This window comes from Pithys albifrons, chromosome 5 (assembly GCF_047495875.1).
Source record: "Pithys albifrons albifrons isolate INPA30051 chromosome 5, PitAlb_v1, whole genome shotgun sequence".
NCBI lineage: Eukaryota > Metazoa > Chordata > Aves > Passeriformes > Thamnophilidae > Pithys > Pithys albifrons.
The window spans coordinates 47,549,000-47,567,469 of record NC_092462.1 but is presented as its reverse complement, the minus strand read 5'-3'; the positions used below and the strand labels follow the sequence as shown (position 1 = coordinate 47,567,469).

The 18,470-nt window shown below is 41.3% G+C and overlaps 1 protein-coding gene across 1 annotated transcript in view; it reads right to left on the bottom strand.

Moving 5' to 3' along the window:
• Nucleotides 1-1,279: 1,279 nt before the first annotated feature.
• The window catches only part of KDR (kinase insert domain receptor), a 31,476-nt gene continuing 14,285 nt past the window's right edge, over nucleotides 1,280-18,470 (bottom strand). Inside the window, exons 16-30 of the mRNA XM_071556476.1 lie at nucleotides 18,353-18,459; nucleotides 17,808-17,943; nucleotides 17,444-17,548; nucleotides 16,145-16,258; nucleotides 15,006-15,094; nucleotides 13,176-13,332; nucleotides 11,618-11,718; nucleotides 9,948-10,070; nucleotides 9,684-9,795; nucleotides 9,198-9,297; nucleotides 8,976-9,081; nucleotides 7,761-7,912; nucleotides 4,245-4,341; nucleotides 4,068-4,156; nucleotides 1,280-3,233 (exon numbers count right to left, since the gene is read on the bottom strand). Of these exons, the coding sequence (XP_071412577.1) occupies nucleotides 3,014-3,233; nucleotides 4,068-4,156; nucleotides 4,245-4,341; nucleotides 7,761-7,912; nucleotides 8,976-9,081; nucleotides 9,198-9,297; nucleotides 9,684-9,795; nucleotides 9,948-10,070; nucleotides 11,618-11,718; nucleotides 13,176-13,332; nucleotides 15,006-15,094; nucleotides 16,145-16,258; nucleotides 17,444-17,548; nucleotides 17,808-17,943; nucleotides 18,353-18,459 (1,808 nt within the window). The 3' untranslated portion in view covers nucleotides 1,280-3,013. The remainder of the gene's footprint in view (nucleotides 3,234-4,067; nucleotides 4,157-4,244; nucleotides 4,342-7,760; nucleotides 7,913-8,975; nucleotides 9,082-9,197; nucleotides 9,298-9,683; nucleotides 9,796-9,947; nucleotides 10,071-11,617; nucleotides 11,719-13,175; nucleotides 13,333-15,005; nucleotides 15,095-16,144; nucleotides 16,259-17,443; nucleotides 17,549-17,807; nucleotides 17,944-18,352; nucleotides 18,460-18,470) is intronic.

Genomic DNA, 18,470 nt, shown 5'->3' with positions numbered 1-18,470 from the left:
TGCTCCTGACACTGAATATATGGTTGGGGTTGTTTTTTGGGTTAAGAAGCTGATTTTCTTTCCTACAGCAGGTGTGTGTTACTTCCCACATTTTCCAGGCATGTTTAAAATTTTTTGGACCCATAGAGTTTCATTGACTGACAAGGATTGTAAGTGAGAATTCACTATCTGAAATGGCTATCTTGCAACTTCATCAGTCTGCATTACAGTGGATGGCTGTTTTAGAGGTACTGCAAACACACAGAGAAGCATCTTGACTGCATGTATGTGGCACGTATCCTGCGTTACACCAAGCTGGAGAGGAAACAAAACTAGAAGAAATGAACATCCCAAACTTTGGGGAGTCCAGGTTTAGGGCAGATGGATATCAAGGACAGATCTCCATCTCCACCTCAGTGACAGGACTCTCCAATATGTGGCTCATCAAGGTTCTGCGAGTGTCAGTATTTTATGTCCATTGTATAATAATAATACATAGAAGAGCAGTTTCATTAATGATATTGAAGACTGTTGCGGAGGAGGGTTGTTAAAGATGGTAGCATTGTCTGTTGAGCATACTCTACTGGCTAGACTGTTGACTGGGAAGCAAGAAAAATGACCTAGGTGAACCCATAACACAAATATATATATGAAAATACAAGTCCTTCCTAGAAGCCCTTAGAGAAGTCCTAGGAAGCCTCTCCCTTTTTTCCCTTTTTTCTACCTGACCTCCCCGCTCCTGATTTCCTGTCTGTAAGAAGCTTCAGATTTAGGGGAAGAAATGGAGAAACATTTAAAGCTTCTCATCCCATAGCCTTGTTCTTTGGGGAATGCACATCGTGTGTAGAAGGTATTCCATGTTCAACCTGAGAAGAGTTTAGCAGTGAGATCTCCCGCCACCCAGACAACTGTTCTCACTATGCAGTAGCCTATGAAGGTCTCATTTCAAACTGCAATAAAGAAAAGATGGATTAAAGTCTGCAGTTTGTGGCTTAACTTCCCTTGCACTTTAACATAAGCTGTTACATTTCTTTGAGTCTGAATACCCCAACAATGAACAAACTTGCACTGAGAACAAAGACAGTGCAGACAAGAAAGTCAAAAGGTGAACAACAGAGTGAAAAGGTGAGAGCTTTAAGTACAGATTTAAAATAAAGGAGGACCTCATTGCAGAAGAGCAGAGAAGCTGTAAGAAGTGAGCTGGAAGGAAAAAAAATGGGAAAAGATGAATAAGGCTTTAAGGGAAACTGCCACTCCCCAGGCAAAATCCACAATACAATTAGATCAACCATTTCCTGATTGAACATAATAAACCCTTTTAGAGTAGATTCAGCCTGTACAAGCAGTCTATTACTCTGACCGTTTCCCTAAAGATATTTAGCCAACTGCTAAAAGTCACTGAAGTTTCTTTACTACACACACCCACTGAAATGTTCCTAGACCTGGATGATGGTATAAAAAGTAGATTTGCTAAATGGCACTTGAAATAAGTAGTACTTTGTAATCTTTCCCATCAATAGAAATTATATAAGAAAAGGAAACATGTTTAATGTGGCCCCCAACTCTAAATTTCCAGTCCCTTTTAATAAATTGAAAAGTTTTAAGTGTTGAAGAATTTTGTGACCTTTGCAGTGCTACAGAACACTGACACAAAATGTGAATAGCACAATATAAGTTATATAATATATATTTATATTTTAATATATTACATTTATTTCTACATAAAGAGGCTATAAATACTGTATATGCCTTGCATTTGTAGTTCCCAGCATCTGACATTATAGTAAGTACAAACAAAAAATACTTATAAAAATACAAAAAAAACCTCAGTAGAAATAGCTTTACATTTTAAAATCTTGTAGTCTGCATTATATCTATCAATAAAGTTCTGGGACTACAAGAGCACAGGTAAGAAGTTGTCCAACAATTAGGCACAATTTCACCACTTGGAGAATATCAAAGCCTCCATGAAACCAGTCACGGATTCCCAAGGCTACGTAAAATGCTATCTCTGCCATTGCAAACAGAGTTTGCAAAGAGAAAGAATCAGACCTAAATCTGAGGAAGAGGGGATGAGATGAGAAGGTATGGTGCCCTTAGGAGGCCACACCAGAACGAGAGCTTCCTGTGGTCCTAAGGTAGATTACATCGTCTTTTCTACCTGTTGCAGAGGCTGCCCAGCTAGTGATCTGGGGGAAGGGGAGTATTTTCTGCAGCAGTTTCAGGCTAGCTCAGAAGCAGGTGGGAATCTGGCATGTGTCAAGGGTGCTAGGGATATCAGGGGGCAGAGCCATCTTCACAGGTGAGGCATGGCCCTGCCACTCATGTTCCATCACTTGCCTCAATGCTCTGCTTTCTGTCTACCAACCAACTTCACCATGCAAGTCTTGCAAGCAAATGCAGCTCATGAGGACTTGTACAGCAACATTTTTCCTCTGCCAAGGACAGAGACCACCATCCCAAACTATATTTAGCCCAGCCAATGTTTAGTCTCAGGCCATCAGTGGGTGCCAGAGCCTTGAGCTGGAGGTTCCTTTTTTTGTTTGAGAAGGTACAAGCAAGGAATAACTCTGAGAAACAAGAGGCCACTGCCACGGTGTTTCCTTCCTGGAGTCCAGCCACAAGGGGAAAAACAAAAAAACCCACAAACAAACCAAAAAACCAAACAAAAAACAAAGGCAGGACTGTGCCATTATTTCGTACAAATAGAAACAGTTAACTTGAATGCCACGATGCTGCCAGCATCAGGCAGATGATCAACATATCACCAGGATCTGCCTCTGCCACAGGGTTGGCCCAACACACACGTTTTGGCTGGGGCTTTGCACCCTTGGGCACCAGAGTCTCTTGAGGAAAGAACCCGCAGCCTGGCATGGCACAGTTTTGCTGCCAGATACTTCTGCATCCTCTTCAGGGAAAATAAATGTCTTTTCTTAGTCCCATGGATGCCATCTTTCTATACAAAAAACCTGAACACCATCAGGCCAGGCAGTGAAGGCACATCCCAGAGGGCCCTGGAGCTGCCAGGTTCCCCCTAGAGTGGTGAGGGGGCGAGGGGTGCAGGGCCATCGTAGGCAAGGCCATGAGCACGGCAGAGTGGGGGCGAGGCCTCCCGTGCACACAAGAGTTCAGTCTCTTCGCTGGAGTACACCGTGGTGTCCATGTCATCTGAGTGGTATCCTGACTGGTACCCGCTTGTCTGATTGGAGGCTTCGGACATGACGGATTCATTACTCTTGCTGGGCAGCAGCATGCTGCAAAAAGCAAGCAGAAACAGGATTGAGAGAGCTGTGAAGACTGTCTTCTGAAGGGCAGGTGGGTGATTCCAAATGGCAGCTGCTTTCCATCATAGGAACAACCAAAGCAAAATGCTGTGCTTAGCAAAACTGGCTTCAAGCCTTTTCAAATATCCATTTGATTATAAGGAGAGACCTTTTCATATGTCCTAACTTCAGTAACACATGAAAAAGATGTTTAATTTTAAAACAATACAAGGGATAGATTGCAACCACAGATGAAATGGAGAGAAAACTTTTAGAGGCTGTGGTGCAATTGTAATTGCAGTATCTTTGTCCACACTAAAGTTATCCTGGAAAAAAGTTAACTCCTGAGAAGGTTTCAGAGAGCATACGTGATGTTTCAGCTCCATGAATGCCACCATGCTTCCTGTAACTGCACAATGAAACTCCTGTACAATACTCTGAAAATACATCCAGGTACATCCTGTGAACTCAAGAGTCAGCTATTAAAAAAAAAATTAAAAAAAAAAAGAAAGGAAAAGCAAGCAAAAAAGGAGCTCTGTCAGTTCAGACAGGTCCTCGCAAATATGGTTCAATTGTGTGCACCAGTAGAGTACCTTTGAGGAGTGCTTGTCAGCGAGACTTTTCTGGGTGCTGACTGATACCTGCAACAGCTGTATTACCTCTCCTGGTACCAAATGTAGATGACCAAGCATACAGTGCACAGTTTTGCTTTCTATTTAAAAAAAAAAACATTAAAAGACCTTGTGTTCGAAGCAAACCAATCAGTTTTCTGACATACTGTAGGTAATAGGTCCTATTCAATCCTATATGTAGCCCAAGCCTTACCTAAAGGGTATTTTCACTTGTTTTTCATTCTCTTCCAATGTCTTCAGCTCTTCAGATGCAAGAACCATCCCACTATCTGTCTGGTTTTCCTGCAGAGGTGTTAGAAATGCATTAAATGGAAAGTGATTAAAAACATGAAAAAAGATATCAACAGAAGGAAAACATGTACAAACTCACCTCCTGAACAGCTTTTGCAGTGGTTACCAATGGGACATCTTCAAATGTTTTTACACTCACGGGGCGGCTTTTTCTCTTGCTACCTTGTCGGTACTGACTGCAAAGAAAACAAAAAAAGTTTTGTGACCACTATCCACAACTTGGCTGTAAACAGCACAATGATATCAGAATCCTTTTATCTCTCTTCAGAGAAGTTAATCCTTTTGTCAAAACATATTATGCAAATCTTCAAATATCCATTTATTGAAAAAGTTGAACAACCTAGAAAGTGGCATGTTTTTGACCTTTTGCTCTGGCAATCTGAATCTCTGAGCAAATTCTAAGAAATGGGTTTGAGAAAACAGTTGCTTTCCTCAGTTACACTGAAGGGCTTCACTTCCTGCAAGGTTTGCTTAGAAGTATAATAAACAGAGGAGCTTGGAGCACAGACAAGTGTCTCTTTCTTTGGACTGCACTTCTGAGACCCCTGGCTGGACCTAGGACAACAACAGCAGACTCAGCAGACTACTGCCCTTAAACCGTGGGGATCAGGACAGGGAGTGCTTCTCCAAAGGAAGCCCACTGCTCAGGATGACATCCATAAAAAATATTGGACAAAAAAGATAAAATTGACTTTCATGGAGGTACTAATACAGCAAACAAAACAGCTACCCTCAGCTTTCTGCCTAAGTAAATACAGAATAAAATGGATGTCGTTTCAGTTAAACAGGACTGTTAAACAGGATAAATTGATGTTCTTAACAGCTAATGAACGGAAAACCATAGAATTAGAAAAGTAACCTGCATCCACTGAAGGGCAAAGAGGAAGGAAATTAAGAGCATCATTCATCACATCTTCCACCTTTGAGTCTAGCTATGCTGAGTCCTGCCTATCTCCAAGGGACATTTACTTAAACTGGTGGGGATCTTACAAGTTCCATGTGCAGCCTGCTCAGGTGCTCACACTTTAGAACAGTTGTGAAATATCAAACCCAAGTACTTGCTGCAAATAAAATTTGTTCCAATGCTGGTGACACAGCACCCTCTTTGGAGCAAGTTTTCATATACTGAAAACTGTTACTATGTTCCCTCTCTATTTTCTCTTCCTACACTTAACAAAACCAACTATTTCTGCACTGGCCATGTCTTGTGCTCCTGTTGCTCTGCAGTGGTATCTAATCTACTTCCTATCCAATGCTACCAGGACCAAAAACATCTAATGGACAATCTAGTCTACTTTCTTCCCTTCCTGGACAACCTGACTTTGAATGATGAGAAGCTCATTGCACAGCTTGCCTTCTAAGTTTGAAAGCTCCCTACGTTCTTGCATTTAAATGTCCACACAGGCCAGAGCTGGATAGACAGGACTGCAGTTACCAGGGTGGTGAGGACTGAGAATCCCAGCCTCGTGATCTGAATCATCTCCCAGGTATGGCAATACTGCCTCTGCTCAGCCCAGACAAGAGTCAGCCTACAGAGCTACAATGAATGAGATCCTCCTGCTTAAGCCAAATGACTGCACAAACAGTACCAGAAGTAGTGTGCAGAGACAGGCCATGCATGGAGTATGACTCCTGTCCAGTGGCAGTGAGAGCTCAGCTGATGTCCTGACAGTATTTCCTGACATGTGTTTGCATTTTGTAATACACTGTCCCATTTAAAAAAGGCCAAACATGTCCAACAGGAAATCAAAATCCATCTTCTCTGCTATCCTCTGGACCAATTATTCTCCCTAAAAATGAAACTTAGATTGGTTTGAGCTCATTTGTTCTTGACAAATCCATGATGGCCATTCTTAGTTAATTTATTTTCCTATAGACTTTTACAATTATTTATATGATCGTTCCTAGGATTTAATTTAAACTGATTTAAGAATTACACATTTTCTGTTCTTTCTAAAACTTGGCATTATCTTTACACTTTACTCTAAATCTTCTATACCTCACCTAACTTTTTAATGACAATCTTTTAAGGTTCAGAAATTGCAAACCTATTTTCTAAGCCAAATACAACAGATGTTAGGAAGTCCTACTGATTTTAATTTACATCAGCAATCTAAACATTCTTTATGTATTCTCCATGTTTTCCCTGTGCTTGCTTTTCTCCTCTAGCTTTGCTTTAGAGATTGTATTAATCAGGCTTTCCTCACAGTTAGTAATTTGTGAAGATTGAAAAAGACATTTCTGAACAGATCAATCTTTTCAAATATTTGTACAGTAAGATCCATGTCTATAAAACCATTCTCAGCCACCAGAACAGAAGAATAAAGCCCCTAAACATGATTTAACCTTCCCACTTTGCCTCTTCCAGTATGATTTCCACTAGTGCTTTCACAACCCTGTTTCACTGTAAGACAGGAGAATACAGATTCAAAGTCTCCTTAAAAGGTTGACAGGGTGATTTTACTTCTGATCATAACAGGAAATGGGGACCAGGAAAAACCATATAGGAAGTGTTAGAAGTGGAAAATAAGTGCGATATTTTCAGTGTTAAATCATGGGGGTTTGTCTTAAGTATTTATAGTTTCAACTGTCCCACTACTAAAACACAAGGTTGAGAGTTCAGCTGTAGGACTGTAAGTTCAATTGGAGTTTGAAATGCAGTGTGCCCTACCTAGTCTTTCCTGGGACCACACAGAAATGTCATCCTGCATACCCAAAATCATTTGGAAATTTGTCTTTGGGGAGTATAATACAAGCAGCCAGGGAGAGGGCTCCATTTCATGGAAACCACATGAAATGTGCTCAGAGAGTCCATCTCTGCCATGATGGTTGAATCCATTTCCTTCTATCCTTCTTCTGAGATTTTATTAAGCAATCCAGGGCTCCCAGCATGTAAGTGGCTGAATTTGATATTATGCAGAACTGGATGAGAAAATACCTTTCTCCTTTACACCCTATACCTGAGGTCCTTAAAGGATACAACAGAAGGCCCTTAAGTGCATTAGTAAAAACTCCTTACTGGGGAAGTCACTTCTGCCATGATACGAAACAGCATCTACCACTATTGCTTCATTGTGAATGCCTGAACAGCCCACCAGAAGCAAGCAGTGGACAAAACCCTAGTTATGCTATGTTACCCTTGGCTATAAATTCATGACCTATTTACCCAAATTTCACTTTGGGAGACATAATGATAGAAAGGTTATGAATGACAGATCTATCATCACTAATATTCTAGGGAGCTGTAACACAAGAATGTGAACACAACTGAATTGGACCAGTAAAACCTTTTATGTGGTCTGGTTCTTAAAAAAACAAACAACAAATGTTTTTGTGGGTTTTGGTTTATCTTTTTTGAATGAGAATACCAAATCTTAAAAGAGTAGCAAAATTAAGAATAAATAAAAGAGCCACTAGCATTTGGGGAGGTAAGAAACTAGCTTTTGTCTACGAAAACTCTACAGATTCTCTTATCCCTATGGAGAAGGCTAAATACGGACCAAGCAGCTGAAGTCTCTTCCTTTCATTTTCCCTGCCCCCAGCATGAACAAATCCTGCCCAGAGGCCCCAGTAGGATGTCCACCATATAAAATACCTAATTCCTGCTGTGTTGTCATAATGGAATTTAGGATCACAGACTTCCTCTTCCTCCCTACAGGAAGCAGGTGAAGTTGGGAGAGAGAGACCCGAGTCCTCTTCCATATTCAGTGCTACTGACAAAGGAAGGACAACGTAGTCTTTACCATCCTGTAGAATGCAGTGAAAAGATACAAAAATTCAATAGGCTACAGAGACACACAAACATAAACAGCTACATGCACATATGTAGAGAATGCATCAGGTCAACAGTGCTACCCTGGTTGCTTTATTAAACTATGATTATTATACCACCTTTGCAGGAGCAGCTACATTAAAAGAAGGAAACATTAAGAACCACTTCCAAGTAATTTTAAATTTAAAAATAATAGGTTTCTATATGATACACTGTAACATAATGTACAAACAGAACTTTATATTGATGTCTTTGAAAAAAATATAGATTATAGTAATGTTTGAATCCCAATGCCACAAAGAACATGAATCTGATAGATTGGAAGGGCAGGTAATTCCTATGATCACCAATAGGTTAGAAAGGGAGAAGTTGTCTAATAGGGGAGCACGTGGCCAAATCCAGCCTCCTTCATCCTGTACGTTCACATCTATTACCCCAGCCTTGTCCACTTCCAAAGTAAATGAAGAGGAAGCTGCAAGGTGGAGAACTTGGTAGGGAAGCCCATGTACCCTATTTGGTGACAGTGGGCTCTCTTACAGCAATGCCTACACCCAGAATGAATCTTAATATAGTAATTTGCATGGAGTTACTCACAGGCAGTGAAATTCCTGTATCCTTGTTTTCCAGTATCATTAAAAGTGTTGCAACCCACACCCTCACATACACTAAGATCCATCTTTGGCACAGTAAGAGCAAAAGGAGCTACCTGCTGAAATGTGTCTGCAGTATGCAGAGAAATCAGCAGTAGAGTCGGGAATTGAGCTGGTACCAACAGTGTCCTGGTAGGACAGCAGTGATGTCATGGGGAAGCCCTTGCTGGCAGGACAGGACGGCTTTTGGTTACCACAACACAACCTCTGAGACCCTTACCCCACAAGTCATAGACCTAACTGCTGGTCAGTAATGGTAGTAGTGGAAGATGACCAGGCTCCCTGACAGCTTCAGCAGACAGTACCCAACTACAGGATGCTGTCGTGGCTGGCAGGACAGCAGGGGTTCAGCTGGTGGTTTTAGCAACCAGAGAGTACAGTTCATTACCTGACGGACATTGGCTTGCAGTAAATTTCCCAGGTGCTCCACCAGCTCTGAAAAAGTTGGTCTCTGTTTAGGATCTCCATGCCAGCAATCCAGCATTGTCTGGTACCTAGAAGGATGAAACCAATTAAAATATCAGCGTAAAGAAAACATCATCTTTTGCTTGCTCTGACACCTGCTGTTATTGTGGGGTAAATGTCGGTAACTGGAAGAACAGTGCCTCACATTTCTGGTGTTGTGTAATCTGGTGCTCTCATTCTTGTTCCTTCTTTAAGTCTTCTGCAAAATTCCTCATCGATTTTCACTCCAGGGTATGGTGATGCACCTAAAATGAAAGCAATGGTAATTTTAATGCACTAGACTCATAAATTTGGGGATTAATTTTCAAACAAAAAATTTGCTATGGCCTGTGTTAATAAGACAATTCAGTATATTTGGATGTAGAAACAACTTATATTTATGATGAAAACAGCAACTGATTGAGTAAATGAGGCACATCATCACATACTGAAATTGAATGAAGAAGCATTTCAACCATATTCCTACATTTACATTTTAAAGAAAATCTGAGTATTTTATTTCAATGGAGAAAATAAACACGAATTTTTCAAGAAGTAAAAAGAAAACGCTAAAGAGGATCCAAGAACACTTTGACTGTTTCCTTCAGACTCTATTGTTTAAAGATGGCTCAGTAAAATCAAAGTGACTCACCTAATGAAAATATTTCCCACAGCAGAACTCCAAAGGACCACACATCACTCTGAATGGTATACACTCTATCAAAAATGGTTTCTGGTGCCATCCATTTTAGGGGTAGTCTGGCCTGAAAGCATTTTCATAAACAAAAATGTATCACAATTTAGCAAAACACTGAGTTTCCATAAACCCCTTCAAGGGAAATGCAGGAAAAAAAGTCCTGAATTCTGAATAGTCCTGAATATAAATTCTCTATAAAACAGAGAGTCTGAAACTTACATCTCCTTTCCTGACGTAATCTGGGTCTTTGTAGATGTCTCGAGCCAAGCCAAAATCACAGATTTTGACCACATTATTGTCTGACAAGAGGATATTACGAGCAGCCAGGTCCCTGTGGATGCACTGCAAAGAGAAGTAAACAACTTCATATGCTGTCTGTTGTCACAGCTCTGTCCACACGCTGATCTCTTTCACATATGTGCTCTTCTACCCTCAAAGGCCAGATAATTCTTAAAACCTTTTAAGAAAAAGAAACATCAGCATCAACCCTTGCTGATGTTAAGTGCTTTTTTGATGGTCACAACTGATTTGGCTCATGGAGACTTGTATTTCCAAGTCCAAACATACATCTGTTTATCCACCATGCAGAGAGGGCCTTTGAAGTTGTCTAATTAATTATCTGAAGAAGGTGACACAAAACAGGTTAAGATCTGATTACCTTGAGATTTACTTAAGTTCACTCAAATCTGTGTACTCCACTATTTCTCTGAAAAACACCAAACTAAAATGCCAACGTGATTCCAATGCAAACTAATCCTGACTACAGAGAAAGAAGGCCACATCTCTACCTAAGCATAACAGCTTAGTCAACAACCCAAAGACTTCAAAACACAAGCCTCAATAGCTTGAAGTAAAAGAGTCAGGCTCTGAAAGAGGCTGCAGATTTGCTTCTAAAAGGGAATAAAAATGCAGATTCTGAAAAGAGGCATTTTTACATAAGCACATCAGTCAGAATGTATGAAAGCTAGTCAAAAGCATGTTTTTAGAAAAAGACTGAAATCTACTCTTGAATACCTAGGCTGCACTCTATTTTCCCCACTTCTATTTTCTTTTCCTATTTAGGTTAGATATTAGAAAAAGGTTCTTCACCTAGAGGGCGGTTGGGCACTGGAACAGACTCTCCAGGTAATGGGTCACAGCACCAAGCCTGACACAGTTCAAGAAGTGTTTGGGTGATACTCTCAGGCACATGATGTTACTCTTGAGATGATCCTTTGCATGGTCAGAAGTTGGACTCAACAATCCTTGTGGGTCCCTTCAAACTCTGCATATTCTGTAATTCTGTGATTTCTAAGTATTTTTTGTTTCTATACAACTGCAAGCAATTCCTCACTCTTGCTGGAACTGGCATCCTTTGAAACACAGGCCCTACATATTTGAGCTGAAACCACAGAAAAAGCACTTCTAGAAGTCCAAAATTCAGGTAAGGTGCTGTTGAATGCCAGGGTGTCTTCAGACACCAGAGACTCTCCGAGAAGTTTCATAGGTAAGCATGATCTCTCCTCACATTGCCCTTCCAGTTCCACTGCACAAGGTAAAGACAACCTCCTCAGAACAAGCCTCTTTAATTTAGCTTCGGTTATCAGGGATTTGCCCCTAATTCCTTTAATCATCCATGTAAGTCAGCTCCCCTCCTCCAACTATTTAACCATTCTTCTGTGAACTGCTGGCCCATAAACCTTATAGAGATCACTAACATTTGTGTCAATAACTGCATAGGCTGTTTCACTCTGTAGTATTAATGATTTGAGTATGTCTTACAGAAAAAAGAAACTGTTGTGGGTGACTGCTAGTCCAAAGATGCACATGTTGTTTCCTTTTATAGACCTACAGCACTACTTCCTACAGTCAAATAAATAACATGCCACTCTTCCTGAGAAGTTCCTTACTTTGCGTGAAGCCAAGAACTCCATCCCCCTTGCCACCTGGAAGCTGTAACAGATGAGGTCCTCCATGGTCAAAGGGTTCTTGCAAAGGTCTTCAGAACCAGCTGCAAAGAATCAGACAACAGTCAAACATGCCCTTTGTCACTGATTTTACCTATAACTGCTTGTTAGGTAAAAGTCCATCTTAATCTTATGCCACATTGAACTGGAAGAGCAAACTAAACCCTTTTTTTGGCTATATAATTAACCCCAACAACCTGCTTTACACCAAGCTAGTCTTGTGTAAAATAAACTTCAAGATGATGGGTTGTATCCTAGGCCTCCTTTTTAATTTCCAGAGTTCCCAGTGGAAAGATTTGCAAAATAATCCCAAAAGAAAAACTACCAAAACTCAGCTCACAAGTTCCTAGGGTAGTAAAGCTTGCTGCAGTTTCAGTAGATGAAATTGGAAACCAGTGAGAGGGTTTTCCTCATCCTTACAGGGAAAGTATATGCCATGGGGAGAAAGACTCGAATTTGGCAAAAAGTCCAAAATTTAGGGTAGAAGAATCCTAACTTCATACTCTAGTGACCTGGAGGAATAATGTACTCAAATATTCAAGCATATCTAGGCATTTAGTTCCTGCTGAAATAAACAACTCTATGACTTCGCTGAGCTCTGAATTTTAAGAAGAAATCTACCAAGAACTACAACATGGGTGGCTAAACTACTCATTCTAAGAGCTGCTGCATAGTTCTTACAACATCCCAGATGAGAGTCAATGTTTACACCAGAGAGTATTAAAAGGGATCAAAATGGTGTTGAAATGTGTAAAATACATGTCTGACATTACCTGTTAGATCACACTGAAATTGCAAGATCATCCTCCCTGTTTACATACTAATGTTTTTATTTGCATTAAATGATTTTTAGTAATAGTCGAGGTACAGGCAGTAGAGCTACAATCTTTCTTCTAATTAGTCTGATCCCTTCCCTAGATAAAATTAGCAGCTTCTTGAATTGGCAGCACCAAGCACTTTGTGCTACCTCTGCCATAGGAGGACACGGCAAATGCATCAGTGAAATCACTGCAGAGGGTACATACAGGGAGGCTTTGAATGAGTGGATAATTCAGGTTTCCTGTTTCTGACAGAGCACCTGTGCCCAGGGAAGGCAAAAGCAAACTTTCTGCTAATAAGCAGTGAAGCAGATAGCATTTCACAGTATTTAACTTTTCCATAAACACTGAGAAAATTCTGTTAGCATACTGGTGCATCCCTCTCTGCATTGCCTTCAAAGTTTGTGCTCTGCAATTTTCCCTGAAGGCACTGAGACATTAAACAGACATATTGCCAAAATGTAGTGTACTAAAAATGCACCCTTTTCTGACAGGACATTATCTGGGTTTAGGCCGAGGGTTTTGGGATGCTGATCTAGATAAGCCATAGCTCAGGAACTTGAGTCATCCAGAAAATACCCTGCATGCAGCTTTGAGGGAGCTTCAGAAATCACAGTTCCCAATGCCCCTCATCAGCCCCACCAATGACACCTGTTCCAACACCAGGAGAAGACATATCCTACCATCCTCCTCTTCCACATCACTCAGGGACCGCTCCTCCACAAAGCCAGAGCTAGCTGAGCTCTGGCTGCTTGTGATGCTGTCCAGCCGTCTCTTCAGGTCTGCAGATACGTCACCAATGGAGCTCTCTTTCCCCTGCCGAAACCTGGCACATTTGGTCTAGAAATATGAGGGAAGGGTGAGAAAAACCAGAAGCTGAAAGCATGCCAGAAGCTTGGTCTGTGCCAAGGTCACCACTGAGGGTGAGGAGGACAACTCAGTGCTGACTTGATCAGCTGATGTGCTCCAAGGTAGCTCTAGTTGGGGCACCTGGCTGGTGCAGTGACAGTACCAGCAAAACCCAACCTGTGGCCACGCAGGTTCACCAGCTCGAGCACCCTCTGCCACTCTATAGCACAACTTTTGCCTGCTTTCACATCCTCCCAGACAGACTCCAGCAACATCTCCACATGCCAGAGAATAAACGCACACTGAGGACCTGGCCTCCTCAGTCTTGTGAAGCATTCATAGATGGGTACTGCTGAACTCCCTCTCATACACTCCAGCCTCTCCGTACTGCTACAGTTTTACCTCCCACAGCTGCAAAGACCTTTATAACTAAACTTGTACTTTGGCCAAAACTCTAGCAACCATCAAAATTTGATTTATTTCCTTCTTCCCTTAAGCCACTGAATGCTTCTAGGGAGGATTCCAACCCCACAGGCTTCCTCCATCACATATCCATTTACTCCTGCTTTGGTTTGGTGATTTGTTTCTTTCCCTGGCAGAGCTGGTTTTTAGCATTGCCAATTCCCATTTCCACTCTTGTGTAAGCAAGGGTCAGCAACCTCATGAAATCCTGTCTCTTCCTTCAAGGCCTCTCAGATATTAGTTTATCTTTTTACCCCACAAGAAGATGCAACAAGTTGCCTTTGCCAATATAAAATAGTAAACAATGTCTCCAAGGATGAAGAAAAAAACCCCCCGGGGAAACCGGCAAGCAGCATGAAGAAGCTCTGATCTAAACACAGCAGCTGCAGGAAGACTCAGGTCTATCAGTCAGTTAGACCATACCCCTGAGACTTTCCTCTTGGCTGTGGGTGGAAAAGGGTAGCATACTGAGTGTGATGCTCAATGTTGGGTATATTGCAGCCATGTTCATCCAGCAATTCACCCTTGGAGAGGATGAATCCTCTCAATCCTTTCCAGAAATCAGACCCCTTTCAGAGGTGCCCAGAAATGAATTTGAAAATGCCAGTTTCCATCCTCCCCCTTCTTTCAAATCAGAATGCAAAAAGGGGGTGCTGTGATGGAGCTCCCTTTTGCAAAGGACTTGGGAGGTGGAAAGCTGAATGTAAACTCATGAGAAACATCTATCATACAAAGCTATTAATGGCTAAAGAAACATATAGCAATGAGACAAGGGGACAGTGGAAAGGATAATCACATGATAGCAGGTACCTATGTATAACTGATAGATATATACACCAAACAGGGAGTACAGTTATTTAAGGTGGTCTGGATCTTAACTAAGAAAGGAAAAAATTCAGGCTGATAATCAGAAAAAACTTCCTGAAAGATACAGCCAAGTATAAAATAATCTGCCAAGGGAAATAGTGGAAGTCCAGTTCCTTTGCACATTTTAAGCTAACAATAACAAAACAACTACATTGCAGGGGCCAGGGAAAAGACTAGATGACCTCTGACGTCTTTGCCATGCCTCATTCCCATGAGAAGTACTAAGATATTCAGCATCCCCAAGGACTGCCACTTCAGTCCACACTAGAAAGAAACACTGTGCATGGAAAAACCCCACCAAATCAAACATTTTACTGTTAACCTTGACTTCTTACCTTGTATGAGACAAATTCACTTCTCTTGCTTCGTAGGTAAGCTGACAGATTTCCGAACTTGCAGTATTCCACAATCACCATGAGTGGGCCTGTGCAACATGCAAATCAATTCCTTAGAAACACCATTTATATCCCACCTTATCTTATAGCATAATTTGTGGCTAGAGATATACATTTTAAGAATCAACCTGCTACTCAGAGATTTTTAAAAACACCAGTAATTATAAAAAGATAAAATCTAATCAAAGCAGGGACATTATTCATTTTTCTGCTCTAAAAGGAAAGAAAAAAAAACGTACTTTTGAAAATCACAGGCTTAATTTCATATGTGAAAGCACTAAAAATTTAAAAGTGGAATCTTGGTTTCAGGCATAGATGCCTTAATGTACAGCCTAAATGTGGTTTTTCGTGCTCAGATTTACTTCATATAGGCATAAGCTACAATGATAAATTTCCATCCTAGGTTCCACATACTGGCCATATCTATTTTATTATGGAATAAACAAGGAAATAAATATTTATGTATTATATTTCCCTCAACAACTGACTTCTGTTATGGAACTTTACAAATTAAATTCTGATCCCACAATACGCCAAGTCACCTTCCCTGAAAAATTAGTACTTAGTTACTGTACCCTGAATTTCTTCCAAATCAGTCTGTAGTGCTGGATTTGCTAAACAAAACATCTGTCCCTGATTATAAAGTAATATAGGTTCATCCACCCAGAGCTGGATTCCAAAATGCAATCTCCCCTCCTACACACACAGAGAGACACCAACAGTCCATCCAAAGACAGAGAGGGGAAGTCACAACTTGAAGATACAGTGGAGCTGGTAACAGGAGTAAGAGCAACTTGCTAAATCTGTTATTAGACTCAGCTCCAAAATCTGTTACATGTGGGGTGTAAAGATGGATCTGAAGTACAGAAAAGCAAAATGATAGAACTAAGGGATGGAGCTGCATGTAAAACTCAGGGCTTCTGAGCCTTTATTCCACCTCTAGTCCTGCTCACCCATATCAGATTTTTTTTAAAGGACTTCTTCCCACCCTTAATTTTGAAACTCAATTTTTTATGTAGCAGAAATGGCAGAAATAGGGTTTTCATTAGCACCTTCTCACCCACTGAGAAATTACTTACCTCCTGGCTTTGTGCAGGCTCCAAGTAAATTGACAACATTGAGATGATGGCCAATATGAATGAGTATCTTCAGCTCTGACATAAGTGCTCTATGCTCACTATGGGTTGCCCCTTCTGCAGAGTAAAACAACCCAGATCAGTAGCATCACAGACAGAAATGTTTCCCCCTCCTCCTCATTGTCTTCTGCTATTTATTCAGCCCATCCAGTGAGAAGCCGCAAGATACTGATGAAAGCTAGGCACGCACCTGATAAGTTAGGTTCGCTCTGCTTTTAAACATTTCCCAAAGCTTGCCAAGGTCAGTACATAAGAACGGGGACACAAACAATCCAGGTTAGCAAACATCTTTTTTCCTACAGACCTTTGGAGCAGTTTGTACTCTGCTGTTTGACCTGCACAGAAACACGGTCCCACAGTTGCTGATGGGGTCCCTGCTAAGGGTCCAGTGGGAACACAGACTGGAGAGAGAGAGCCAGGGCCAAACATGCCTGACACTGTAGCCTTGCCAAAAGCCTGGAGACATGGCTGGTGTCCTCATCGCCACATACAGAAGGGGAAGAGGAAAATGCTGACAGAGTGGGGAGAGAGGGGCAGAGGAGGCAGCTGTCTGGTGGTTGCCTGAGCACCGGGAAGCTGGAGGGACAGGGCTTTCCAATTTTTATTGACAGTACTGCGTGTTCATTCTATTGCAATGAGTCTGCAACAGCTCTTGCTTTCACTTGTGGCTGCTCATGCTGTACCATCGGAAATCCTTTGTCTTTCTCACCCTTCTTCCAGTACAGCACAGGGTGGAATACAGCCTCCAGGTGCTGGCAGATCCATTTTGCTGTCCCAGTTATGTCTTCTTCAGGAATAATGTGTCTGAGAGCCGCACATTTCAACATTTTGGTGGCAAATGTGAGGTAGTATAATATGATTTAAAGTGAGGAGAAAGCTATTCTAAACTACAACTCATTTTGGAGCATGCCTAAGCCATTGTCTTGGGACTTGCAGAAAGCTCCCTTTCAAGATGCATAAGGCAAAAATGGAAACAAAATTGATTGCAGGAGCAACTTTATCTTCTGAACCCGAAAACAACTATAAAGCAATGGCTAGGAAACCACAATCGCAGTACTCCAGTTATTGATGAGGGAAAGGCATGTACTTCACCTAATCATTGCTACATGATAAAAATTGTTAAGCTAAACTTGTATAACCACTGCTACAAACATTTTGATTTTTTTTCTGTCTGCTGGTTATAGTGTTGACAATTATCCTTATGTTGTGTATTCAAGGTGAAGTTTTAGTAATTTTTTTTACCTTTCAGCATTTTGACAGCCACTGTTTTGCAGGTAGCAGTTTTGTCAATCCCAAATGCATCTGCTTCTATGACCTGGCCAAAAGCTCCACGCCCAAGAGGTTTACCTTGAAGTGAGAACACAAACATATGTGCTTGGCACTGTTGTCAAAAGATGCAGAACAAAAAGCAATGTCAAACTGAATTCATGTATCAGAAATTAACAGAGGACTTAAAATGTAGAAAGGATACATCATATCCTATGGGAACACAGAGTGCCCAAGAATCCTGCAGCAGGGCAACCCTATGGCAAGCCAGGACCTGAAACATCCACAATCACTGGGCTGGCTGCAGTGTCACTAGGTGGCTCATGCAATGAAGACACACCTAGCTTTAGCCGGTCTCTGGGAAACTCCCACTTGCTGGCATCATATGGGAGCCGTTCGCAGTGCTCGTCTATAGGGACTTCATCCGGATCCATGATGATTGACAAGTAGCCAGTCTTCATATCCCCTCCGTTGGCCTGGAAAATGGCATTAGTTGAAGTTGCACAGATTTCTTTTCTGGCAATGGCAGAGTGCCATTTTATCACTTTGTAATGTTTCATTAGTTCCCAGAAATGCCAGGTTACCATTTCCCTACACCACATCATCATGAGTGTGAACATTGTTAATTACTTGCACTTTTTCTTTTCTTTTTTTTTTTAATAAACAAAACCAGATGAAACATTTTTTTCTCTTGCAAGGGCCTGTTCAATTAAAAACAAATTTCTGTGCCCCAGGTTCCAGGCAAGAATGTTATGGCATGGAGTGAAAAAATGTGTCTGTTGATTTTAGAACAATGGAAAGAAGCAACACAAAAGGCCTCAAGTCAGGTCTCATTTGTCATGCAAGACCAGAGCTGATAGGACAGTATAAGAATTTTTTCATTACCCGCTTAACGGTCCGGAGGATGATTACAAGAAGCAACCAGAAGAACATGGCAATCACTGCAGTGCCAACGAGGATAATGAGCTCCAGATTTGTTTTCTCTTCAGCGCCTGGGAAGAAA